The sequence below is a fragment of the Leptodactylus fuscus genome, chromosome 3, assembly GCF_031893055.1.
Source record: "Leptodactylus fuscus isolate aLepFus1 chromosome 3, aLepFus1.hap2, whole genome shotgun sequence".
Taxonomy (NCBI): Eukaryota; Metazoa; Chordata; class Amphibia; order Anura; family Leptodactylidae; genus Leptodactylus; species Leptodactylus fuscus.
The window spans coordinates 81,746,802-81,767,512 of record NC_134267.1 but is presented as its reverse complement, the minus strand read 5'-3'; the positions used below and the strand labels follow the sequence as shown (position 1 = coordinate 81,767,512).

Below are 20,711 nucleotides of genomic sequence, written 5' to 3'. Positions count from 1 at the left end.
TCCACCCATTTCAGGATCTTTTTCTACTGTACAAATGTATCCATATTCATAGAATATGGGTTAAGCGATTGGGGTGCAACAAACTAACCCTGAAATCAGGATAGCACAGACCTGTGAACCTGCCTGCCTCCGCTCCCGTGATCACTGCAGATTCCAGTGGTCAAACCCATCACGCACAAACTTCCTCCCTAGATTATAAGGAATAAAAGTATAATGGTGCAACACCTGTTCTTATCGCCAGGAAGAAGTCATAGTCCTAACACCTTTTCTTTACATATTCTCACAAAAAAATCAAACAGAACAAAGTCATAGTCAGGGAGGCTGCACTGTGATCTCCTTTATTTTAGGTGTGCCACACGAGCTGTCCTATTAGCAGTAGCTATAGATAGCAGATTTTGTCCCCCCATGGACAGCCTGTGTGGTACAATCCATGCTGCTTGAATCGTACAGAAAGCTCTGCTGTCTGAGAAGGAGACCCATTGAGAGAACAGAAAGATGTGTTATTCTCTGAGGGTCACCCTGATATCACATGAAACAAATGGGGAGAAGACCACCTTTAATTTTCAGATAGGACGTTTAAATAAGGAAATACTAGATATATATTGGAGTGCTTCTTTAAATGGTAACCTAGCAATTTCTAATCTTTACACATAGGCCAATAATTATACTTGCCCCACATTGGCACTACTTGTTATTTTGCATTGCACTTATTTTGATATTCTGAGGAATAATGTCTGACACCTGAAAATGATTAAAGCAAGGTTCACACCTGAATTCAGGTTTTTGTTCGGGGGTCCATTTGGGGTTGCCCTGAATGGAGACCTAAGGGCCCCTTCACACGGACTTTACGCTCCATGTATTCTGTCCATTTTACATGTGTAAAAATACACGCGTAAAATGTAGTTAGCCATTGAGTTCAATGGCTTTTTCATATAACGCGCGTCTTTTTGTGTACGCGCAAAAAGATTTGCGTTATACAAATAAGCCATTGAATTGAATGGCTAACTACATTTTACACGTGTATTTTTACACATGTAAAATGGACAGAATACACGGCGCGTAGACAGAATACATGGAGCGTAAACTCCGTGTGAAGGGGCCTGTAAAATGGAAAGAATATACGGCGCGTAGACAGAATACACGGAGCGTAAACTCCTTGTGAAGGGGCCCTAATCCTCTTGAAAAGTGGTTACCTTTGGAAACCCATGAACCTCATAAGACTATAATGGGGTCTGCTGGGTTTCTGCCTGAAAGGGGCGGAAAAATATGGAGGAGAGAAGTCGAGCAGAGACTGAGAGCTAATGTGACCCTCGCCTTAAATAGAAAAAAATAAAAAATCATCAAGATGAAGAAGTCAAATTCATCTGAATTTTAGGACAATAAGTTCTGTTCAATGTCAAAAAGCAACACGTTACAGTCAAAACAAAATGAAGGTGACAGAAGCAGGACCAATGCATCTTTAATAAATATTCCGTAACCTTTAATATGCACATTCTATTCTCAAGTGGCTGCTTTTGGTAAAAACCTGACAGTGGATGATGTATCCAACAACCCATATTTTCTTGTCAACACTCTCCACAGGATCCAGATGTCTCAAACGTCAATTTGAATATTTTTATGATTTGTTATAAATACTTGAAATTACATAAATACATAAATTGATATATAACCATTATGAGACTTTTAATGATTTTTTTTTATATAAATGTCCCTCATTGTCTTGCAAAACTTGTACCTTTACAGTTTAAAATTAAATTAAACCTCCCAGTCCATTCTGAAGAACTATAGCATGTGCCCAATAAAACATAGAAAGGGTAATCTGAAAACACAGAAACATTTAAAAACAAGGTGCTGCGATAAGAAAAATGTTCTTTTATAGTTAAATTCAGTGGGGATGAATTCCAGCATCACTCTAAAATATTGAGCAGTAACAACTACTGCTTAAATAGATTTCTTATTAAAATTTTTACCAATAGTGCTAGAGCACTAGAGGTTGCACAATAAGAGCACTCCTCCATGATTTTTGAGGTTTCCAATGTCGCAAAAATAAGCGTTGCCTGAAACAAATGACAGCATATAGGTGACTCCACATATTAGATTGTGGCTTATTTATACATATACCAAGTCCCTGTTTGGAGGTTTCTTCCCACTACGACCACTGTCATCTGCATCAGATTGTTGGTAGCCATTTCCCTGTGTGTCATCAGAGTCATATTCAAAAGGTTTAGGATAGTTGTATGGGTGTCCATTATCATCAAAGAATCTCCGGAAAGTGAACTCATAAAATGCATGCTCAGGGTGTTTGCCATTTTTATACCATCCGTTCAGGGTGTCATTCTTATTTCCATCTTTGTCTTCATCATTCCATAGTTTATCCGGATCTACTGGGTCAAAGTTTGAAGTGTCTGTGGAATGCGTTATCGTGGGAATATACAAGGCAGGTTGCTGACGCAAGTCACTAGAGAAGTCTATGCTCTTAAAAAACGGGTGAGCTTTTATCTCGTCCACACCATTTTTGCCTAATCGATCTTCAGGACCCCGGCAGAGCTTCACGATTAAATCAGAGGCTTCTGGCGAGAGATTGGCTTGAGCAGGGATATGAAGAGTTGTCTGCCATTTTATTACCTTTTATAAATAAACACATACATTAATTTTTCAAAGAAATAATGGACTTGGAATTATGTAAAATCTACACACGAATATTGTAAACAAATTACACAAATAATGAATGAAAGTAAACTATCACTCAGAACACCAGAGATGACACCCCCTACATCTTATTAATAAAATCCTAAAACATAATTAAGCAAAATTTTGACATGTGACTTGGCGATTCCAGTAATATAGTACAGTTCTGTCTGAATATGTTTTCAATTCATTCACTTATGCATTTTGTTATCTTCTCCACAATATTTGTAGGGCCCGATTCACATAGGATATGACTAAAATGGCTACGTTTGCAACGTCACATAAAAAGTTTGCAGTGTAGTACTGCCCCTATTGCATAGATGAAACGAAATGTAGTTGGTTAGCGACCCATTTGCAATACAATATTCCCAGGTTTGGAATTTTTGCAATAATTGTCACAGCGCAACAACATTTTCTTTCATCACAAAGTAAATGCAGTGCTACACTATAATCTTTGACCAAGCAACGTGTAAGGCTGGGTTCACACTAGCGTCGGTGTCTGACAGCTAGTGTCCGTAGCTAATGTCTGCTCAAGATTTAAGCATGGGACACTAGCTGTGTCTGTTTACAATTTCCATTACTTTAAATGGGATATTACGTTGTGTAATTTAGTGTCTGTGTGTGTCCTTAAGTGCCCGTTTACAACCATGTCCCATTTTCCAAGCGGACAGCAAAATTCTACATGTAGTGCGAACCCAGCCTAACACTGCCAGAGTCATCCTGTATGTAGAACGTATCATCAATAGAAAACAGTTTTACAAACTACTCAGGATCTATGACGAGAAATCTATTTGATCTTACTTTCATTTGCGTTTCCAGTGGTGACCCTGCATGGAAAGGAGCCTTCCCAACAAGCATTTCATAGAGTATGACCCCGACACTCCACCAATCACACAGCTGCGTATATCCTACAATATTAAAAAAATAAATCATTATTCCACATGGCTCCATCCTAAAACAGATTGCAGACATTACATTCTGGCACCATAATTTTATCCTGCAGTACTAGGATGCTAAATGGCAGCTCCCACTTCACTCACGAGTAAAAACTACATTAAATGAGTAGGGCAGTGGTTCTTAACCAGGGTTCGGTCGAACCCTAGGCCATATGCATGGTTCATCTTGTGTATCAGTAAAAAAACAAACACAAAAAAAACCAACATATACCTATGTCTTGAATTTTGAAAAAAATAATTTGATCACTAAAGAAGGGTTTGGTGACTGTACATATGAAACTGGTGGGTTCGGTACCTCAAACAAGGTTAAGAACCACTGATGTAGGGCAATGTTTAAGCTTTCCAGCTATTTTTTTTTTTTTCCAATTGCTATCTTTTTAGAGATTTTTTTTCTAATCATTATGCAAATGAGCTTCCAAGTGCACTAAGGGTATGGCTTCAATGAAAAAAAACTAAATTCCATAAAGTTAAAAGCAAACTTTATCTGCGAAAGTATGATTAAACGTGATTTAAAGCGTAACTAAAATTTCAGAAATTGTTTGATTTTATGGGAGTACTTATAATCACTTGTATTAGTAATAAATTTTATAATAGACTATTAAATTTAGATCTATGAGTGAGAATGTTTTTGAAAAATCTTCTTTTGCCTTTGTATCATTGTTTGGATAAACACTGTAGGGTTATAGGTTGGACTTGATGGACCTGTGTCTTCATCCAACCTCATCTACTATGTTACAATTTTAAATTTACCCCCCACAACATTTAAAAAAAATGAAAATATTAAAGTGGAATTCTAGATAACATTTGAGATGCGACCATCTCTTTACCTGTACGCAATAGCACCTCTGGTGCGATGTAGTTAGGAGTGCCAACCAGGGAGTGTGCCAAGCAGCGTTGATGTTGTCTTGCTGCTCGCCACTCAAGAGGCTTCGGTCTGTCACTGCACTTGCAATTTGCTAGGTCACCCCATTCACTGCTGAAATCCATGCTATCTTGTCTCAAGTGGTCTCCTAAACCAGAACAAAGAGTTAGAAAGCAAAAATAACTATTTGCATACCTTTTCCCATAATTCCTTAGGATAAGCCGTAAACAGCAGTCTCTTCAATGAGAACGTACCCTCACAACCCACTGAATACATTATAAAATTCATGGTGTTCCTGTAATACCGATGGTGCTGAAGAGCAAGAGACACACCTTATAGTAGAGCCCTGTTCTCCAATAAAATATACCCATATGTCCAAGTCAAATGTTTAAAATGTTAAGTTTAATCCTTACCACTCTGATAGTATTTTGAATCGTGTGTCCATCGAAATCCTGTACACAGGCCAAAATCAGTGAGTTTAATATGCCCATCACGATCAATAAGGATATTATCAGGTTTGATGTCACGGTGAATGAAGCCCATTTTATGGACACTTTCAACAGCACAGGTGAGCTCTGCTATGTAAAACCGGGCCAAATCTTCAGGAAAAACCTCTTTGCGAATAAGAAGGCTCATCATATCCCCACCTGGAATATAATCCATGACAAAGTACAGGTTGTCTTTGTCCTGGAAAGAGTAGTAAAGTCGTACTACCCACTCATTATCTGCCTCTGCCAAGATATCTCGTTCAGCCTTCACATGGGCTACTTGGTTACGTAATAATACATCCTTCTTCCGCAAAGTTTTCATTGCATACAAAGCATTTGTATCTGTCTTTCTGGCTAAACACACTTCTCCAAAAGCCCCGATTCCCAGAGTTTTGATTTTTACAAACATGGATTTGTCCATTTTGGCTCTTTTAAGTCGGATGTAGTTAGATTCCTTCTGGCAAAGCATTTTCCTCATTTGATCTTGAGCATCTGGTGACAAACCCACCTATTAAAAGGAACAATATGAGAACGTCAGTCATAAGGATTAGGTTCTGGGGACATCTACCAAACTAAAAGTGAATGTCATTATATAGTAGTTTTAAAATAGGATTATATAGTAGTTTTTTAACATATTTTAATGCTGGATCTTTATAAATAAAGGATAATCTATGATGACACAGTATGACTACCAAAAAAATCTTCATTAAAGACATTCATTACATATGCCTTCTGATATCTGCCAATGGATAGAAGTCAGTATTACATGTTTTACTACCATTAGCACCAAAGAACAAATGATTCCAAAAAGGTTAGGTAAGAACATGTCAAAATGAAGATCTGACGTGTTAAAGAGATTATCTGACGGTAAAAAATGTTCAGCAGCAAACTTTACGATTGGAAGTGAGAACTTAATAATTTACTTGCTTGAGTAAAGATACTCAAATGTGTCATTCCACTGGTACAAGTAGTACCATTTCTCCCAAGACTGACACAAAAACAAAAAAAAACAAAACATAATAAATCGGCACACCACCACTTGACGAAGGACTGCCTTTTATTCCCGTTGGTGTTGGCATTGTGACAAGGGGCTTGGACAGAGTAGGACTGGCAGCACTTTGCAGTCATGTCACTGCTGACATAATCACATGAACTGGATGGAGAGGGACTGGTTTGGCCCTAGACATGGCTTATTTGTAGAGCAAAGATTTCACATCAGCACTTTGTGGTTATTAGGACTTTGCAATTTTAGAATGGGATGCAAGGTGTCTTCTAGCATGCTCTGGAAGCCTGAGACTACGTTCACATCTGTACCAGAGTCTCCATCGCAGGGTCCATCGAAAATCGGTAGAGGAAAATGTTCTGCACTAAGCACTTTTAATTCTGACGGTTTCTGTTTCAAAACGAGGGACACCCAACAGACCCAATTACAGTCAGTGGGGCCACCACTATCGATGGATTCTTATGTGTATATTTTTAACACAAGTTTTTCAATAAATATGAAATTTTAAAGAAGTTTTTTGTGTGCTGGATCCCCACTTCAAGCTTTTGTCCATGTGTAACGGCTGTTTTAGTGGTCCGCCTCTCTATTGTTCAGATTCCCCGAATAACGGAAAAAGAGACACTAGTGTGAACCTGGCATAAGCTTAAGGCTACGCAGTGTGACTAAAGCAGCTGTGTGTCTGCACATCATTTTAGAAAACAGTTAGTTGCAAACATTTCAAACTGAAGTCTCACATGAAAAAGTTACATGCCATCAAAATCCAGTAATGTGGGGTTTGGGTTTTTCTTGCAACTGTCATGCTGCAATCACACAAACTTGCAGGTTACATCACAACACCATAGAAAAGCATTAGATTTTAGTTGTCAGTGACTTTTTGCCATGCCACATGCATCGCTGTGCATCTCTAGCACACCTTGGCATGATGGAAATGAGCGAGATTATAATAAGTAAAAAAAAATAAAAATAAATAATTCCCTGTTATCAGATAACCCATTGTACATGTTTGAGCTCTCTGACCACAAGTGCTGTGCAGAATGATCATATTTCCGACGTCAGGGAAAATCTTATTTTTCGGATCTATCTGATCTAAAACTTAGGCTTGTTGCCACAGCAGCCATTTACAGCACAGCTTGAAATAATGAAAGGCTGAGCTCTTAAAACCTCAAAGGTTAAAAGGGGTCTTCCAGACTAAAATAAATACTCAATTAAAGATGACAAGGAGCTCCACACCAGGGGACACCTGACAAACAGCTGTTTCAAAAGGCTACAGTGTTCACAAGAACGCTGCAGCTTCTTCAGTGCTTACCAAGTGCTGCATTGCAACATTTGTACAGTGGTCGCACTTGGTATTGTATGTTACTGAGCTGCGAACAGGCCATGCGATAAACGTGAAACATGAACTGTAAAACAGAAGTGATGCTTAGGGAGTGTTGCTGTCTCTAAAGACAACTGGTCCGGCAGGGTCCCAACCTAAAAGTCACAACAACCCCTTTAAATCAGATTAAAAAAAAAAAAATGTAGAAACATGAGCAGTGTCAAAGCGGTCTATGTATTCTATACAGCATTTTCATTCTTGTTGGTCAGAGATCAAATACTTCATCATTGTGATAATCTGACATCATTTTCAGCAGATTTCTCCAAGGGAGCCTTCACACGGAGTAAACGCGTGTGTATTTTTGCAAAATACACGTGTAAAAATAAGACTCCCATTGACTTCAATGACATTTTACAGGCGTATTTTTACACGTGTAAAAAATGTCATTGAAGTCAATGGGAGTCTTATTTTTACACGTGTATTTTGCAAAAATACACGTGTGTTTACTCCGTGTGAAGGCTCTCTTAAAAGATATTCAATGACAGCGAATAAAATTAAAGTTCTCTGTTTAATGGGAACTTCATGGTAAATCCACATTTCAAAGGAGAATAAAAACCTGTCTTGTCCAGGTCATGATCATACAGAGCAGTTTTTCTTGTACGAAGCTGTGTATCACATGATTTGGACAGATAAAAGGCTTTATTTAAATTAAAAGGTTTTCCCACTAAACAATGCTTCTCCCATATTCACAGAAAGGGGGGATATGCGTTTGATCGTCTGACCAAAGGGACCACAGTGACCATGAGAACGAAGGTCCTCGAATGCTCAATGTAAATGAAGTGGTGGTGTGCTCCACTTACTACTGTGGGACTGATGGAGAACTGTATTTTTCCATCACAGTCAATCCCATTTACATGGAGCACTAAAGGACAAATGTTTTTGCTGTCTGTGGATGATCCAGCAGCTGGACTGCAGAAATTCTGCAGTCTCTATGGAATAAGAAAAATGAAGCAAAAACCGGGTCCAGCAATCGAGGAGGAATCCAATGATAATTAAAGCTTAACTGTTAATGTTGATACATGGATTAGACATGGGTTTCCTTACCAGAGATACATTAAAGACACTTATAGTGTCTCTGATTCATTCTCGCCTTGACTACTGTAACTCCTTACTAAATCGGTCTTCCCCGCACTAAACTCTCCCCTCTACAATCCATTCTGAATGCAGCGGCCAGGCTCATCTATCAGGCTAGACGCTACAGCGATGCCTTTGGTCTGTGCCAGTCACTACACTGGCTGCCTATTCATTATAGAATAAAATATAAAGTTATCACTCTCATCCACAAGGCTCTCCATAATGCTGCACCTCCATACATTTCCTCCCTTGTCTCTGTCTATCGCCCAACTTGTGCTCTCTGTTCACTCAATGACTTAACACTTACATCCTCTATTATCAGAACCTCCCACGCTCGTATACAAGACTTCTCCCAAGTTGCACCACTTCTCTGGAATGCTCTCAGTCAATCAGATTAACTTCCAATTTCTACAGCTTCAAGTGCAAACTAAAGACACATCTTTTCAGACAAGCCTATCACAATTACTAATGTAAACCCTTCTGTTGCCTAATTAGAATCCATAAAACGAACCCTCCTGTGTAGCCGCTCCCAGATTACCCCCCCGTTTCAGGCTAATTTTATAAGTCCAGGCACCATCTGCACGTTAAAGGACAAGAGTTGTGATGGCTCATACAGTTATGTTTGTTTATTGACAGTAACCTCTATTATAAAATTGTCTGACCATTGTATAAGTGATGCTACCTCCGATGCCACCCCTGCTACCGCTTGTGTCACCCCCTCTACCCCATAAATTGTAAGCTCCTGCAAGCAGTAGCCTCAGTACCATTGTGTGAAGTGACTATTTCTTTGTAATGTATCTTTTTTGTCTGTACTTGAACCCTACAAATTGTACACTGCTGTGGAATATGTTGGCGCGATATAAGTAAAATTTATTATTATTATTAGACTGACGCATTTCAGAACCGTTGAGTTCCTTAGCCATAGTCTCAGACTATGATTAAGGCACTGAAAGGTTCTGAAACACGACAGTCTAACCCATGGAATGTTTTTTGATCATGATTGTTTGCTCATAATCTTGTATTTTTTTCATGCATCAACATTAAAAGTTAAGTTTTAATTATCAATGGATTCCTCTTCGATTGCTGGACCTGTTTTTTTGCTTCTTTTTTCTATTCAACGTTGCCCCAAGCCGAGGGGATCAGGATCCGTGCACGGGAGTGTTTCCAGGAATGAATGGAGATCGTTGCCCATATATGCGAGTTGGGCTGTGTTCGCATTTGGCTTATTCTTATCTATGGAATAAGAGTTATTGGTGGAGAAAGCCCTTCAAAAACGACCCATTTCAGCAGATAATTTGAAAATTTCTGCAAAACTTTTTACTTCTGGAACCTGAACACCCATTAAAGGAGCATCACAAATACGATTACTGCCATGCTGACAATGTGAAGCACAAGTTCTAGGCATAAAAAGGATTTCTGTAATAGTCACACTTGTCATTTCCATAGATTAATTTATCCAGCATCAACAAAATCCCAAGCACCGCCATCTGACCAAAAGAGACCAAATAACTAAAATGGACAAAACGTGAGGGAGATAAATAAAACCCATTTCATACAATTCTGAAACATATGGCACACAGATGAGTAGTTGTTACATGGCTGTGCAAAATAAATTTATAAACGCAAGCATAAAATATTGAATCTTTTAAGTCTGGATGTTAAATGTGCAGGAGTCTGTGACATGGTCAACCTCATGCTTACATTATTATCACAAAGGATTCACATGCAGCAGCCTAGGAAGATCATGCTATTGTTACCACAGCACCATGGCGCTGGCGTTTACTTGCCTACCCAGTAATGGAGGCGGCTTGAAGAGCTCAGCCAAGCTCCAACCTTAACTGTTTAAACCATCTGTTAGTGAGTGGGGAAAAGGAAGAAAGATATAGAAAATCTAAGAGAAGACAAGCAGTCAGAAGAAAATGTAGTGAAATCAACAATTGTTAAAATAAGATGTAATAACATATATATAGACTATGCCTTTATCATTAACATCATTGTCTAAGCAAACCTGAATACATACGGAATACATGGCCGTCCATTAAAATAGGATCATTAATATACTGACCATGACCAATAGTCTAAAGACTGAACATAAGTAAAACGATAAATTTCAGTAATGGAGGCCTCACAATGGAATAGATAGAAATTGTTTAGTTTTCACGTTTCTATGGCAAGTATATCTACCATTTTAAGGACAGAATAAGTAACAAATAAAAGTTAACAATACACATTAGGTAATTGTTGATGGGTTTTGCCTATAATTTACACTGCCCCATTGCCTCAGACTTCGACTTGTGCAATATTCTGCCTCTCTTTGATAGATCAGTGCTGCCCTACATCTGGCAGCATGGGTGAGAGAACAGGGAGCTGGGAATAAGGCTCTATGCACACGACCATGTGCTTTGTCAGTATGCTAGCTGTTTATTTCACAACTAGTACATTGATCTATTCATACCTATGCCCCATACATGCACCCCATGTATAATAAGGGGCCCATGTATACAGCAGTGAGCTCAGGGCAGGTCCTATACCGGTCAGTTTTGAAGCCCAGGCTCAGTAGATGAAAAGATTGGCCAGTTGAGGCACGGGCAGCAAATGAGTGACATCTGTGCAGTTTTACCGCAGACCAGGTACAAGCACATGGTTGTGTAAATGTATCTTTAAAAAAAAGGGTTTCAGCTTGCAGTTATCTTATGCGTATGGTTTGATAAAATGTTTTTCCCCTGAACTAGGTGCTGGCATATTGGTAGGATATGTCAATCTCTCTGTCATGTATATGCCTTCACAACAAGTCATTGACAACACCAGTGAGCAAGAGACATGCTGAAGTCATGTCGGGTATTTCAGTCTCTGGATTGGCATATACATTCAATGTGCCAAATTGTTACCGTATTTTTCGGACTATAAGACGCACTTTTTTTCCCCAAAATTTTTGGGGAAAAGAAGGGTGCGTCTTATAGTCTGAAGGTGGCGCCTGGCATCCGCTGTAATAGAGAGACGGAAGCCGGCAAGTGATAGGCGCCATTACAGGTGCCGGGGCCTGAGACATCGCTGCGCTCCTCTGCCCTGCAGGGCAGGGCTTCATGCAGGGCAGAGGATCGTAGCGATGTCTCAGGCCCCGGCGTCTATCCCTCCCCGGCATCCGCCTCTCTAGTACAGCGGATGCCGGGTCAGTATCGGTGGCCCCTTCTCCCCCGGGGCCGGTCCCCACCGGCCCCGTACCTGTAGAGTTGCAGGCCGGCTCCTGCGCGGCGATATCGCAGGAGCCGACCTGTTCGGGTGACAGCCGGGAGCCTAATGAGGCTCCCCGGCCTGTCACGGCTATATTAGTATTGCGGCTGGTCTCTATGACCAGCCGTAATACTAATAGACAGAATGTCCCATAGACGGCAATACAGTTGTATTGCTGTCTATGGGACTTGCGATCAAGTGACCGCAGGTTCAAGCCCCTGGGGGGGAATAAAATAGTAAAAAAAAAAAAAAAAAAAAAAGCTTTAAAAATATGAAATAAATAAAAGTTCTAAATCACCTCCTGTTTTTTTTTTCAATACAAGGTGATCTAAGCAATAGATATCCCCCAAAATGGTATAACTAAAAATTACAGCTGGCCCCGCAAAAAAAACGCTCTATGCATCCCCGTACAGCTGCAGGGTCACCTGTCAATGTGGCCTTGCAGCTGTTGCAAAACTACAACTCCCATATATTAAATATTTTACCAGTTTTTGCTTCAAAATTTTTTTTCCCTATTTTCCTCCTCTAAAACCTAGGTGCGTCTTATAGTCCGAAAAATACGGTATATCATGGGAACAACCCTTAAGCTATTTAAATTACTTTTATTCAGAAAATATAGGGAAAATTGCATTCTTACCCTGCACATTTCATTTTCCAGCTGCTTCTTTCGATGCAGTCGCTGATGGTGGGATTTTAGTATGTTTTCCACATGTTGCTCCATGAAGAACTTAAATGCTTGAGGAGAATAGCTTTGTATGCGAGATTCCCTTCTCTCTTCATCCCGTTTATTTTTCCTTACAGGCACAGGTGAAGTTGTGATCTGTTTCTTTTCTTTTTCTGTGGCTTCAGCAACGGTGTCAATGTTCTTATCCCCTTCTTCTTGGATACTGGAAGACAAAGGGGAGTCTTCTTTACCAGGTTTCAAACCAGTCTCATAACCAGTTGTGTTTTGCTGTAGTAAGTGCTTTGGATATGGTGGTGGTGGCCCCTGATAATTTGGAGCTTCAGCTTGTGGTGGCAGCAAAGGATTGCTATGTGTAGTCACTTCTGAGTAGTGTCCGGGTTGTACACTCTGTGTCATCCAAGATGGATGTGCAGGTGCCAGAGCAGTTTGAAGTTCTGGTTTTAATACTCGCATACTCTTTACGGGTTGCTGTATAGGGGCAGGTGTGATTGCAGTCACAGTTGTGGCAGAAGGCTGAGTATTAGCGGGATGCACTTGGCGAACTCCCATTGGATTATTGAAAGAGTTGGACCGTACAGGGATATTATTTTGCCATGATGGCATGTCATGATTTGCTTGAGGGGGCTGTGTTGACGAGGACTGGGGCCATGAAGTTGGATGGCCTGGAATGCCCAAGTTGTACATTTCCAAGTTGTGGCTATTTCGATTTGGTACTAGCATCGATGAGGGAAGATTTCCATTATTATAAGCAGAAGGAGACATTGGTCCATTACTTCCTTGCATTTGCAATGGTGCACTGTTTGGACCATTTGACATAGGATAAGGTGGTGGCTGGTTCCTGCCCACATTGTTATTTCCTTGGTGTGTTATGTACTCAGATTGTCCATTACCATTCTGTATGCCAGGCCTTCCAGAATAACCAAATTTACTGGTGCTAGAGGTTTGCATTATGATGGGCTGTCTTCCTACAGGTACAGGATTAATAGCTCTCTGTGCTTGAGACTGTGGGTTAATAATCTGCGCAGAGTTCATGTTTGGTGGTGCATACCCCTCCTGCCAGCCCCCAGGTGGAACTGGAGAAATACGGGAAATAACAAAATCCATATTAGCAGAGTAGCGCTTTGTCTGCGAGCCTGGTTCCCATGATTGTGGAGATGGAGCAGTACCTCTGGGTGGCGGCTGTGGAGGTGGAGTAACACTTCTTACTTGTGGTGGTGGTGGTGGATTGACTCTCTGCCCATTCACTGGAAGTGCCTGGGTAAATGATGGAAGGCCTGATCCAGATAAAGGCCTTCCCATATCAGTCTGTGTATTCTGAATTTCTGATGCTCCATAAACAACACTGTCAGATAAAGGTGATATGTGTCTTGGGGGAACTAAGGACTCCTTCGACCCTTTCCAGCTTTGCCGACGATTAACGGAATGCTGAATATTACCTGCAAAAAGTCAAATTGTCAAGGATTTTAGGGCTAAATACATATTATGCAACTACTGAAGAACTAATACATTTACATAAGAATATTCCTAAGACAAGGCACCGGCTAATCATCTTATGTGGTTGTGATACATTTTAGGGTACGTTTACATATATAAATTATTATGGTCCACATGAGCTGGAGGGAATGAAATAGATGACAGAAAAGATCCCATAGTTTTCTATGGGATCAGTTTTGGCACAAGAGGCATCAGTTCTGGTGCTGAATCTGTGCCTCAGCTGGATGGAAAAATGTTACCAGCAGCATTTTTCCAAACATCTCCCTTAAAATTTCTGTAACTCCAGATGGACGCTGGGTGTGGACTGAAGATGGATGCTGCAGCACCCGGTGTTCGTAGCAGTGCATCTATGTGCAGTAGTGAAGCCAGCTGCCTCATCCCTGCTGCCTTCACACAGGGGTTCTTGTGCAGAGGGCTCTGTTGATGTGAATTATGTATGGGGGCACTAATGATGAATCATACTGTGTCTTTTGTGCCCCCCTTCCCCACAGTACAATGCCGTTAGTGCTCCTTGCACAGTTAAGGTGACATTAGCACCCCCTCCCAGAGTTTAACACCATATCTGTCCCCCACTCCACACAGTATAATGCTACATTAGTTATCCCCAATACAGTATAATGCCATACTTGCTGCCCGCACAGTATAATGCCATGTTAGTCACCCCTGCACAGTATAGATAGCATTTTTACTTTGTAGCATTATTTCCAAACCTGCCTAAAAAGCTTTTGCGCAGTAATGTACAATACAGAACTGGAACAGTATTTGTCTAAGACATAGTGAGCATGCCTTATGCATTATAGCCTTCAACAGAGAACTCATTATGAAGACTGGATCTCATTATGAAGGATGCTTCTCATTATGGAGGATTTACCTGACTGTATCATTCCAGTGTTGTGTGATCTTGCAGCAATTGGCGTTTCCCTATATGAATCGTGACAGCTCATCCTGCTGATATATTCAATTGCTGCCTCTATACTGCGACTATTCGTCTGTTGTAAAGCTCTTACCACCATATCCTAAAAAGCAAAACAAGATTTAAGATAAACTGTGAAAAAGGACAGAAAACTAAAAACATTTAAAATGATCAATAAATCATACCAGTCTATAGTTGATATATTATCCCTGATGGGTAATTACTCAAAATTATAGTTTCACTGAAGGAGTAATTGTAAGACTTAAAGAGGACCTTTCATCAGATTGGGTACAGGCAGTTCCATATATTGCTAGAAAGCCGACAGTGCGCTGAATTCAGCACACTATCTGCTTTCCCGATCTGTGCCCCGGGTAAAGCGCTATCAGTCCTGGTACCCTAGCGCTTTACAGTCAGAAGGGCGTTCCTGACAGTCAGTCAGGAACGTCCTTCTCCACAGCAGTGGCTATCGCGCTGTAGAGTGTGAGCGGGGAGGAACGCCCCCCTACCTCTGCTCACAGTACTCGTCCATAGACGAGTATTATCAGGAGGGGAGGGGGCGTTCCTCTGAGCTCACACTCTACAGCGCAATAGGCACTGCTGTGGAGAAGGACGTTCCGGACTAACGCTAGGTTCACACCTGCTAGGTTCACACATGCCAGAAGACGCAAAGCACAGACCGGGTCCGGCCGTGAGCGGCGGTGAGCGTTTTATGCTCTCCGCCGCAAAACCGGATTTTTTAATCCGGACACAGAGTACTGCATGTCCGACTCTGTCCGGATTAAAAAACCCGGTTTCGCGGCGGAGAGCGCAAGACGCTCACCGTCGCTCATGGCCGGACAGCTTTCTCACCCATTCAAATGAATGGGTGAGAAAGTCTCCTGCAGGTTTCCGTATCCTGCTCTGTTTTATGCAGGAAACGGAAACCTGCATAACGGAAAGCACAACGCAGATGTGAACGAGCCCTGATTGTCAGGAACGCCCTTCTGACTGTAAAGCGCTATGGTACGCTACGGTAATAGTGCCCAAAGTGAAGGTAAAATAGTAGTAGGGAGTAACTTCCCGATAACAGGCTGAGTAGTTTAAGTTCTTCAGCCCTACTTATATAGTTAAACTCCCAAACATTAAGGTCTTCCAAATATCTGGTCCCCAAATGTATCAGGATCAGAAAACAGATATCAACTAAATAACAAGTCACTAGGAGTGAGAGTGGACTACATATATTCCTTGGCAGAGACCCCTACAAAATATAACCCTTATATGGGCAGTTTACAACTTAGGGGATAAGTAGCCAGGGTTCATTATACAGGCTGGATGATTACAAGCCTATAATGCCAAGTTGTCCTATACTCTCCATCATGTAAAGAAGTGTATGCATGCTATAACATTCCTAGGTAACTAGACCTATACTCCTCAAAAGATGAGTATAGGTCTACTTACCTAGGAAGGTTATAGCTCCTTCGCCACCTTCTCTGAAGCATTTGAAAGGAGTGATGGCTACACACACTCCCAGATACTCCAGTGTCAAAAGAACTGATAGAAACAGCTAGGCGCTGAAGATGGCGGTCTCTGACAGTTTCATAAACTCTGAATGGTGCATCAGCATGCATGCTCGACTGATGCTCCATTCAAACTCAACTGTTCACTGGAAGAAGGTTGGTGTTCTAGTAACTACTGTGAGCCCATACTGAGCAGACATTTATCACCAATCCTATAGGCAAAGATAAAAGTTAAAAATTTTTTTTTTTTTTTTTTGCTTTTTTTCACACATTAAGCTTAAGATAGGTTACCTCATCAAACCCAGCAGCTTGCAGATCGTGAAGCATTTTTCGATTCACTTCATTTCCACCCCTCTGAGAAACATTTGTAGAGTTAGCAAAAGGCTGCAAAGAGTTGCGAATCTCAGCCAAAGCTTTGTGGTAGGTAACAAACTTAGGAGGATTACGACCCTGCCTTGGATCTTCGGCCTTAGTTGGCCCCTGCTCAGCCTTCCCAGCATCAGATGGTTTGGGTAAATGGCGGAGGCTCTCACGTATTTCCAGCAGCATCTGTTTGCTATTGCCTGGGCAATTGCTTGCCGGGAATGTTTTAGGCCTCATTTGCCTGTAGCCCTCTGGTTTCTCCCCCCTCTTCATGAAAACACATGTATTAATGTGACTTCTTACAGAGACAAAGCTAAAATTTGAAGTCAATTGTATATTGTAGAATCAATAAGATCAGTTGTAATGGAAGAGTGACTTCTTGGTGCCAATATCTTGCAGTATCTGGACCTGTGATATAAATAAGACAGTAAGTAATGGAACAATGAACATGTTAATATCATCATCATACAAGAACAGCAACACTGCATTAACAATATCAGGAGTGCTATATCAAATATGTTTAGTATCTAAAAAATAAAAACGCAACCATGCGCTTAAAGGTAGGAAAAAATAATAAATAAGATTTACTCATCCTCATTCCCCTACTGGTCTCTACTTCTTAAGCTTGTCTTGACAGACGGGATATGATACCTACCTCAACCACATTATACAGGCTGGATGATTACAAGCCTATAATGCCATGTGTTGAGATGGGGACAAGGTACTAGAGACCAGTGAAGGGCTCCCAGTGATGAGAATGGGGAGCTGAAAGTCTCCCATGCCTCCTCCTGAATGCAGCACAAGTGTGCTTGTGTGGCCAATGCTACACAATGCCATAGGGCCGACAGGACTGTAATTTCCAGCTACACTATAAGTTGAGTGTCACTCACAAGAGCGCCCTAGTGCTCCATTCACAAGAAGGAGACATTGTGGACTTTTGGTGCCCCATTCTCTTCATCACTGGGGGTCCAGGTGGCCAGACAAACGCGGCTCTGATACCGATACCATATTTCTGTGGATAAGGGTATAAGAGTGCTTAATGATAAAATGTGTGGTGTAACACTTATTAACATTTTCATGGTCTCACAATAACATGAACGAAAACTAGAGAACAGACAAAGCGCTCAGAACAGAGAAAAAGATCTCTACAAAGGAGTTTTATGTACAGATCGCAACATTAATACATAAACTGTATCTCCTAGCAATGAAGCAAAGAAACAAGAAAACGAATAACAATAACCAAAAGGATCACGGATACTAGACAGAACAGAATATTGTAACCATAAAAAAAGAATAAACATTGAACTCACGACTTAAGCTATGTTCACACTACCGGTAAAATGATCATCAGAAATAGGATGACCCCAAAAAAAGACTTATGCTGCTAATAGTGAACTGGGAGGATGATGATAAATGATGTTTATATCACAGTTACTTATTTTAGTCTTGATAAAGAGTTATGAAAACATCTTACGATGTTTTTGTGACATTAAGTCAATGACTGTCCAAAAAAAAATACCACGAGGGGGAGACTGGTAGAAGAAACCCAAGTTTATTACCTTTTTTCTCTATTTTAAAAATGTAAATTGGTTTTGTGTTTATGCAGTTTTTGTCAAGTCACGTCCTTTGTAAAACCTTCAGAACTGTTTTCTTCACTCCTGCTGTCAAACAACTAATCTCTAAAGGTATATTCACATGTGGCAGATTGCTGTGACTGAAAATCTATCCCTTGCCTCAATATAGGGTTGTCTTTGCAAGCCTCGTTCAGACGGATGGGATAGATTAAAAAATTTCTCCACCGATCTGCAACATGTAAGTGCACCATAACCATCCTCTGGCCTCGTACAATGCACTCACTACTCTCTGGTAACCGGAGATGAATGAAAAAGACCGATAAACTAAGACAATCGTAAGTTTTAGACAGTGCAAAGTTAGACTAGACATTATAAACCTGCACCAGATGTGTCTGGCTCACAGTTTAGCATATTAAATCCACAACCCCTTTTCACGAAGCCCTGCCCACATGTCATACAAGGTGCACAAACTGCTAGAAAGTGCCTAAAAGACATAGAAAAAGAGGTGCAAAGCAAGTACACCAGTCTAACGGCACAAATTGTGCAAACATTGTGGTGCATATTTATTAGTATATTTGTCCCATTGTGTATCTCAGTATTTAATACATTTTTATATGGGAATTGTTGAGACACCATCATAGGCAGCGAGTGTTGGAAACTATCTCAGAAGGCTCTGTTCACACTGGTAGTCTAGGTGAGTTCTTTCTGTATTGGTGACAGTAAGAACATTGAAGTCTACACTGCCTATGTCTTGCTGTCAAAACGTCCCGAATCTAGTCAGGCACCATCAGTGACCAATAGACACCATCAGGAGGGACCAGTCGTAAACTTTGTAAAAGGGATCCTGGATTCATTACAACCTGAGGACATAATACTAATGTGAACAGAGCCTACGCTGAAGAGAAAACGCCGGCATCCGCCACTGGTACAACATCTGGCAGCACCATGAAGGTACGCCACATTCACGGCTATGGGGTAACACTAGTAATGCAGTAAGGTGGGATTGTGCACAAGGTGGAGCACGGAAACTCAAGGCCACATAGGGGGTTTCCACTACTCGGTCGTCATCTCGGCGTTTCGGGCTCTTTGTTCTGGACGTGCGCGTTGCTCGCTTCAATATACTGTCAATAAAGTTATACACAGCACACGGCGGAGCGGCGTCTGGTGAGGGGGGTGTTGCACATTCCGGGCGGAGGCACGGCGAGCACAATCTGCCGCATTACTACATAGTCAAACTCTGCTCTTATAACAAAAGCGGCAAAACTCCGAGGTAGACAGAATCTGCCCCCCGACAGCTGCAGCCCCGCGATCAGTGCCGGACTCGCTACCACGGTTCCATCTTCGCCTGTCCCCTGAGCGCACAGTGACTTAGATGCCGCCACAATGGCATCAGCAACTCCCGAGCGCTGCTTTGTCTATTAACTCAACTTACTCACCATCAACTTCTGAAGACCTAGCTCAGTTCCGGGCGGCCATTTTGCGCCTCGCTCCTGTGCTTGCCAGGTTCCCGGATGTTGCTATTTTTCCTTTTCTCCTGTTCCTCCCACTGTCATCCGCCGACACCCGACTCCGCCCTCTACGTCATTACGTCACTGCATGAATGTCCATGATACCTTGACCATCAGCACTTCATACAGGGCAGTGTCTGTGCAGGATGGAGAAGGAAATAGTCATAGAATTTATCTTCTAGATCACTGGAAGAAAAAGAATGTGAGGTGTATGTGTGCTTATGTACATAGATTTCTAGATATGTCAGTGATGGCGAACCTTTTAGAGACCTCGTGCCCAAACTGCAACCTAAAACCCACAAATTTATCACAAAGCGCCAACATCGCAAATTTATTGTGACTGTGAAATGTTATTACAGCCTGTATTAATATTACATCTGCTATAAAACAAATACTGTGTGATATAAACTCTTGAAGAGCTCGCATGTGGTACAATGTGCTCCGCGGTGGCTGCCAAATAGTAAATTATGCTCCACAGTGGCCCCCAGACAGTACAATGTGCTCCACGGTGGCTGCCAAACAGTAAATAATGCTCCACTGTGTTCCCCACGCAGTATAATATTCTCCACCATGACCCCCAAGCATTATAATATGCTCCGCAGTGGGACCCCACACGGTATTATATACTGTACACAGTATTTTATGCTCCACAGTGGGTCTCCCACACAGTATTTTATGCTCCACAGTTTGCCCCCACATAGTAGTTTATGCTCCACAGTAGGTCTCCACAGTATTTTATGCTCCACAGTGGCCCTTCAACACAGTATTTTATGCTTCAAAGTGGGCCCCCCCACGCATTGTTATATGCTCCACAGTGGACCTCCACACAGTGTTATATGCTCCAGTATATTATGTTACTTACCATACCTTCCACAAGGAGCGACCGGGTGTCTTTCTTCTTTTATCACTGCAGGCGCTGATGAATCACATCATTGCGCCTCTGTTGGGGCATAGGTCACACTGCTGTCAGTGTAAGCTGTGGGTCCAGGGCCTACACCGAC

The 20,711-nt window shown here is 41.4% G+C and overlaps 1 protein-coding gene across 2 annotated transcripts; it reads right to left on the bottom strand.

The window, feature by feature from the left end:
• Positions 1 to 1,425: 1,425 nt before the first annotated feature.
• LATS1 (large tumor suppressor kinase 1) lies at positions 1,426 to 19,801 on the bottom strand. 2 transcript variants are annotated; one of them, XM_075267855.1, is made up of 8 exons: positions 19,639 to 19,800; positions 16,557 to 17,036; positions 14,728 to 14,872; positions 12,315 to 13,798; positions 4,920 to 5,502; positions 4,472 to 4,654; positions 3,490 to 3,596; positions 1,426 to 2,625 (listed from the first exon to the last, which is right to left on the bottom strand). In XM_075267855.1, exons 2-8 carry the CDS (start codon positions 16,899 to 16,901, stop codon positions 2,110 to 2,112), a joined length of 3,363 nt encoding a protein of 1,120 aa, XP_075123956.1. In that variant the 5' UTR covers positions 16,902 to 17,036; positions 19,639 to 19,800; the 3' UTR covers positions 1,426 to 2,109. The 2 variants fall into 2 exon arrangements, 1 of the variants encoding a protein (XP_075123956.1); XR_012715322.1 differs by lacking the exons at positions 1,426 to 2,625; positions 3,490 to 3,596; positions 4,472 to 4,654 and adding an exon at positions 10,238 to 10,297 and having other exon boundaries at positions 5,478 to 5,502; positions 19,639 to 19,801.
• Between the last annotated feature and the right edge of the window lie 910 nt (positions 19,802 to 20,711).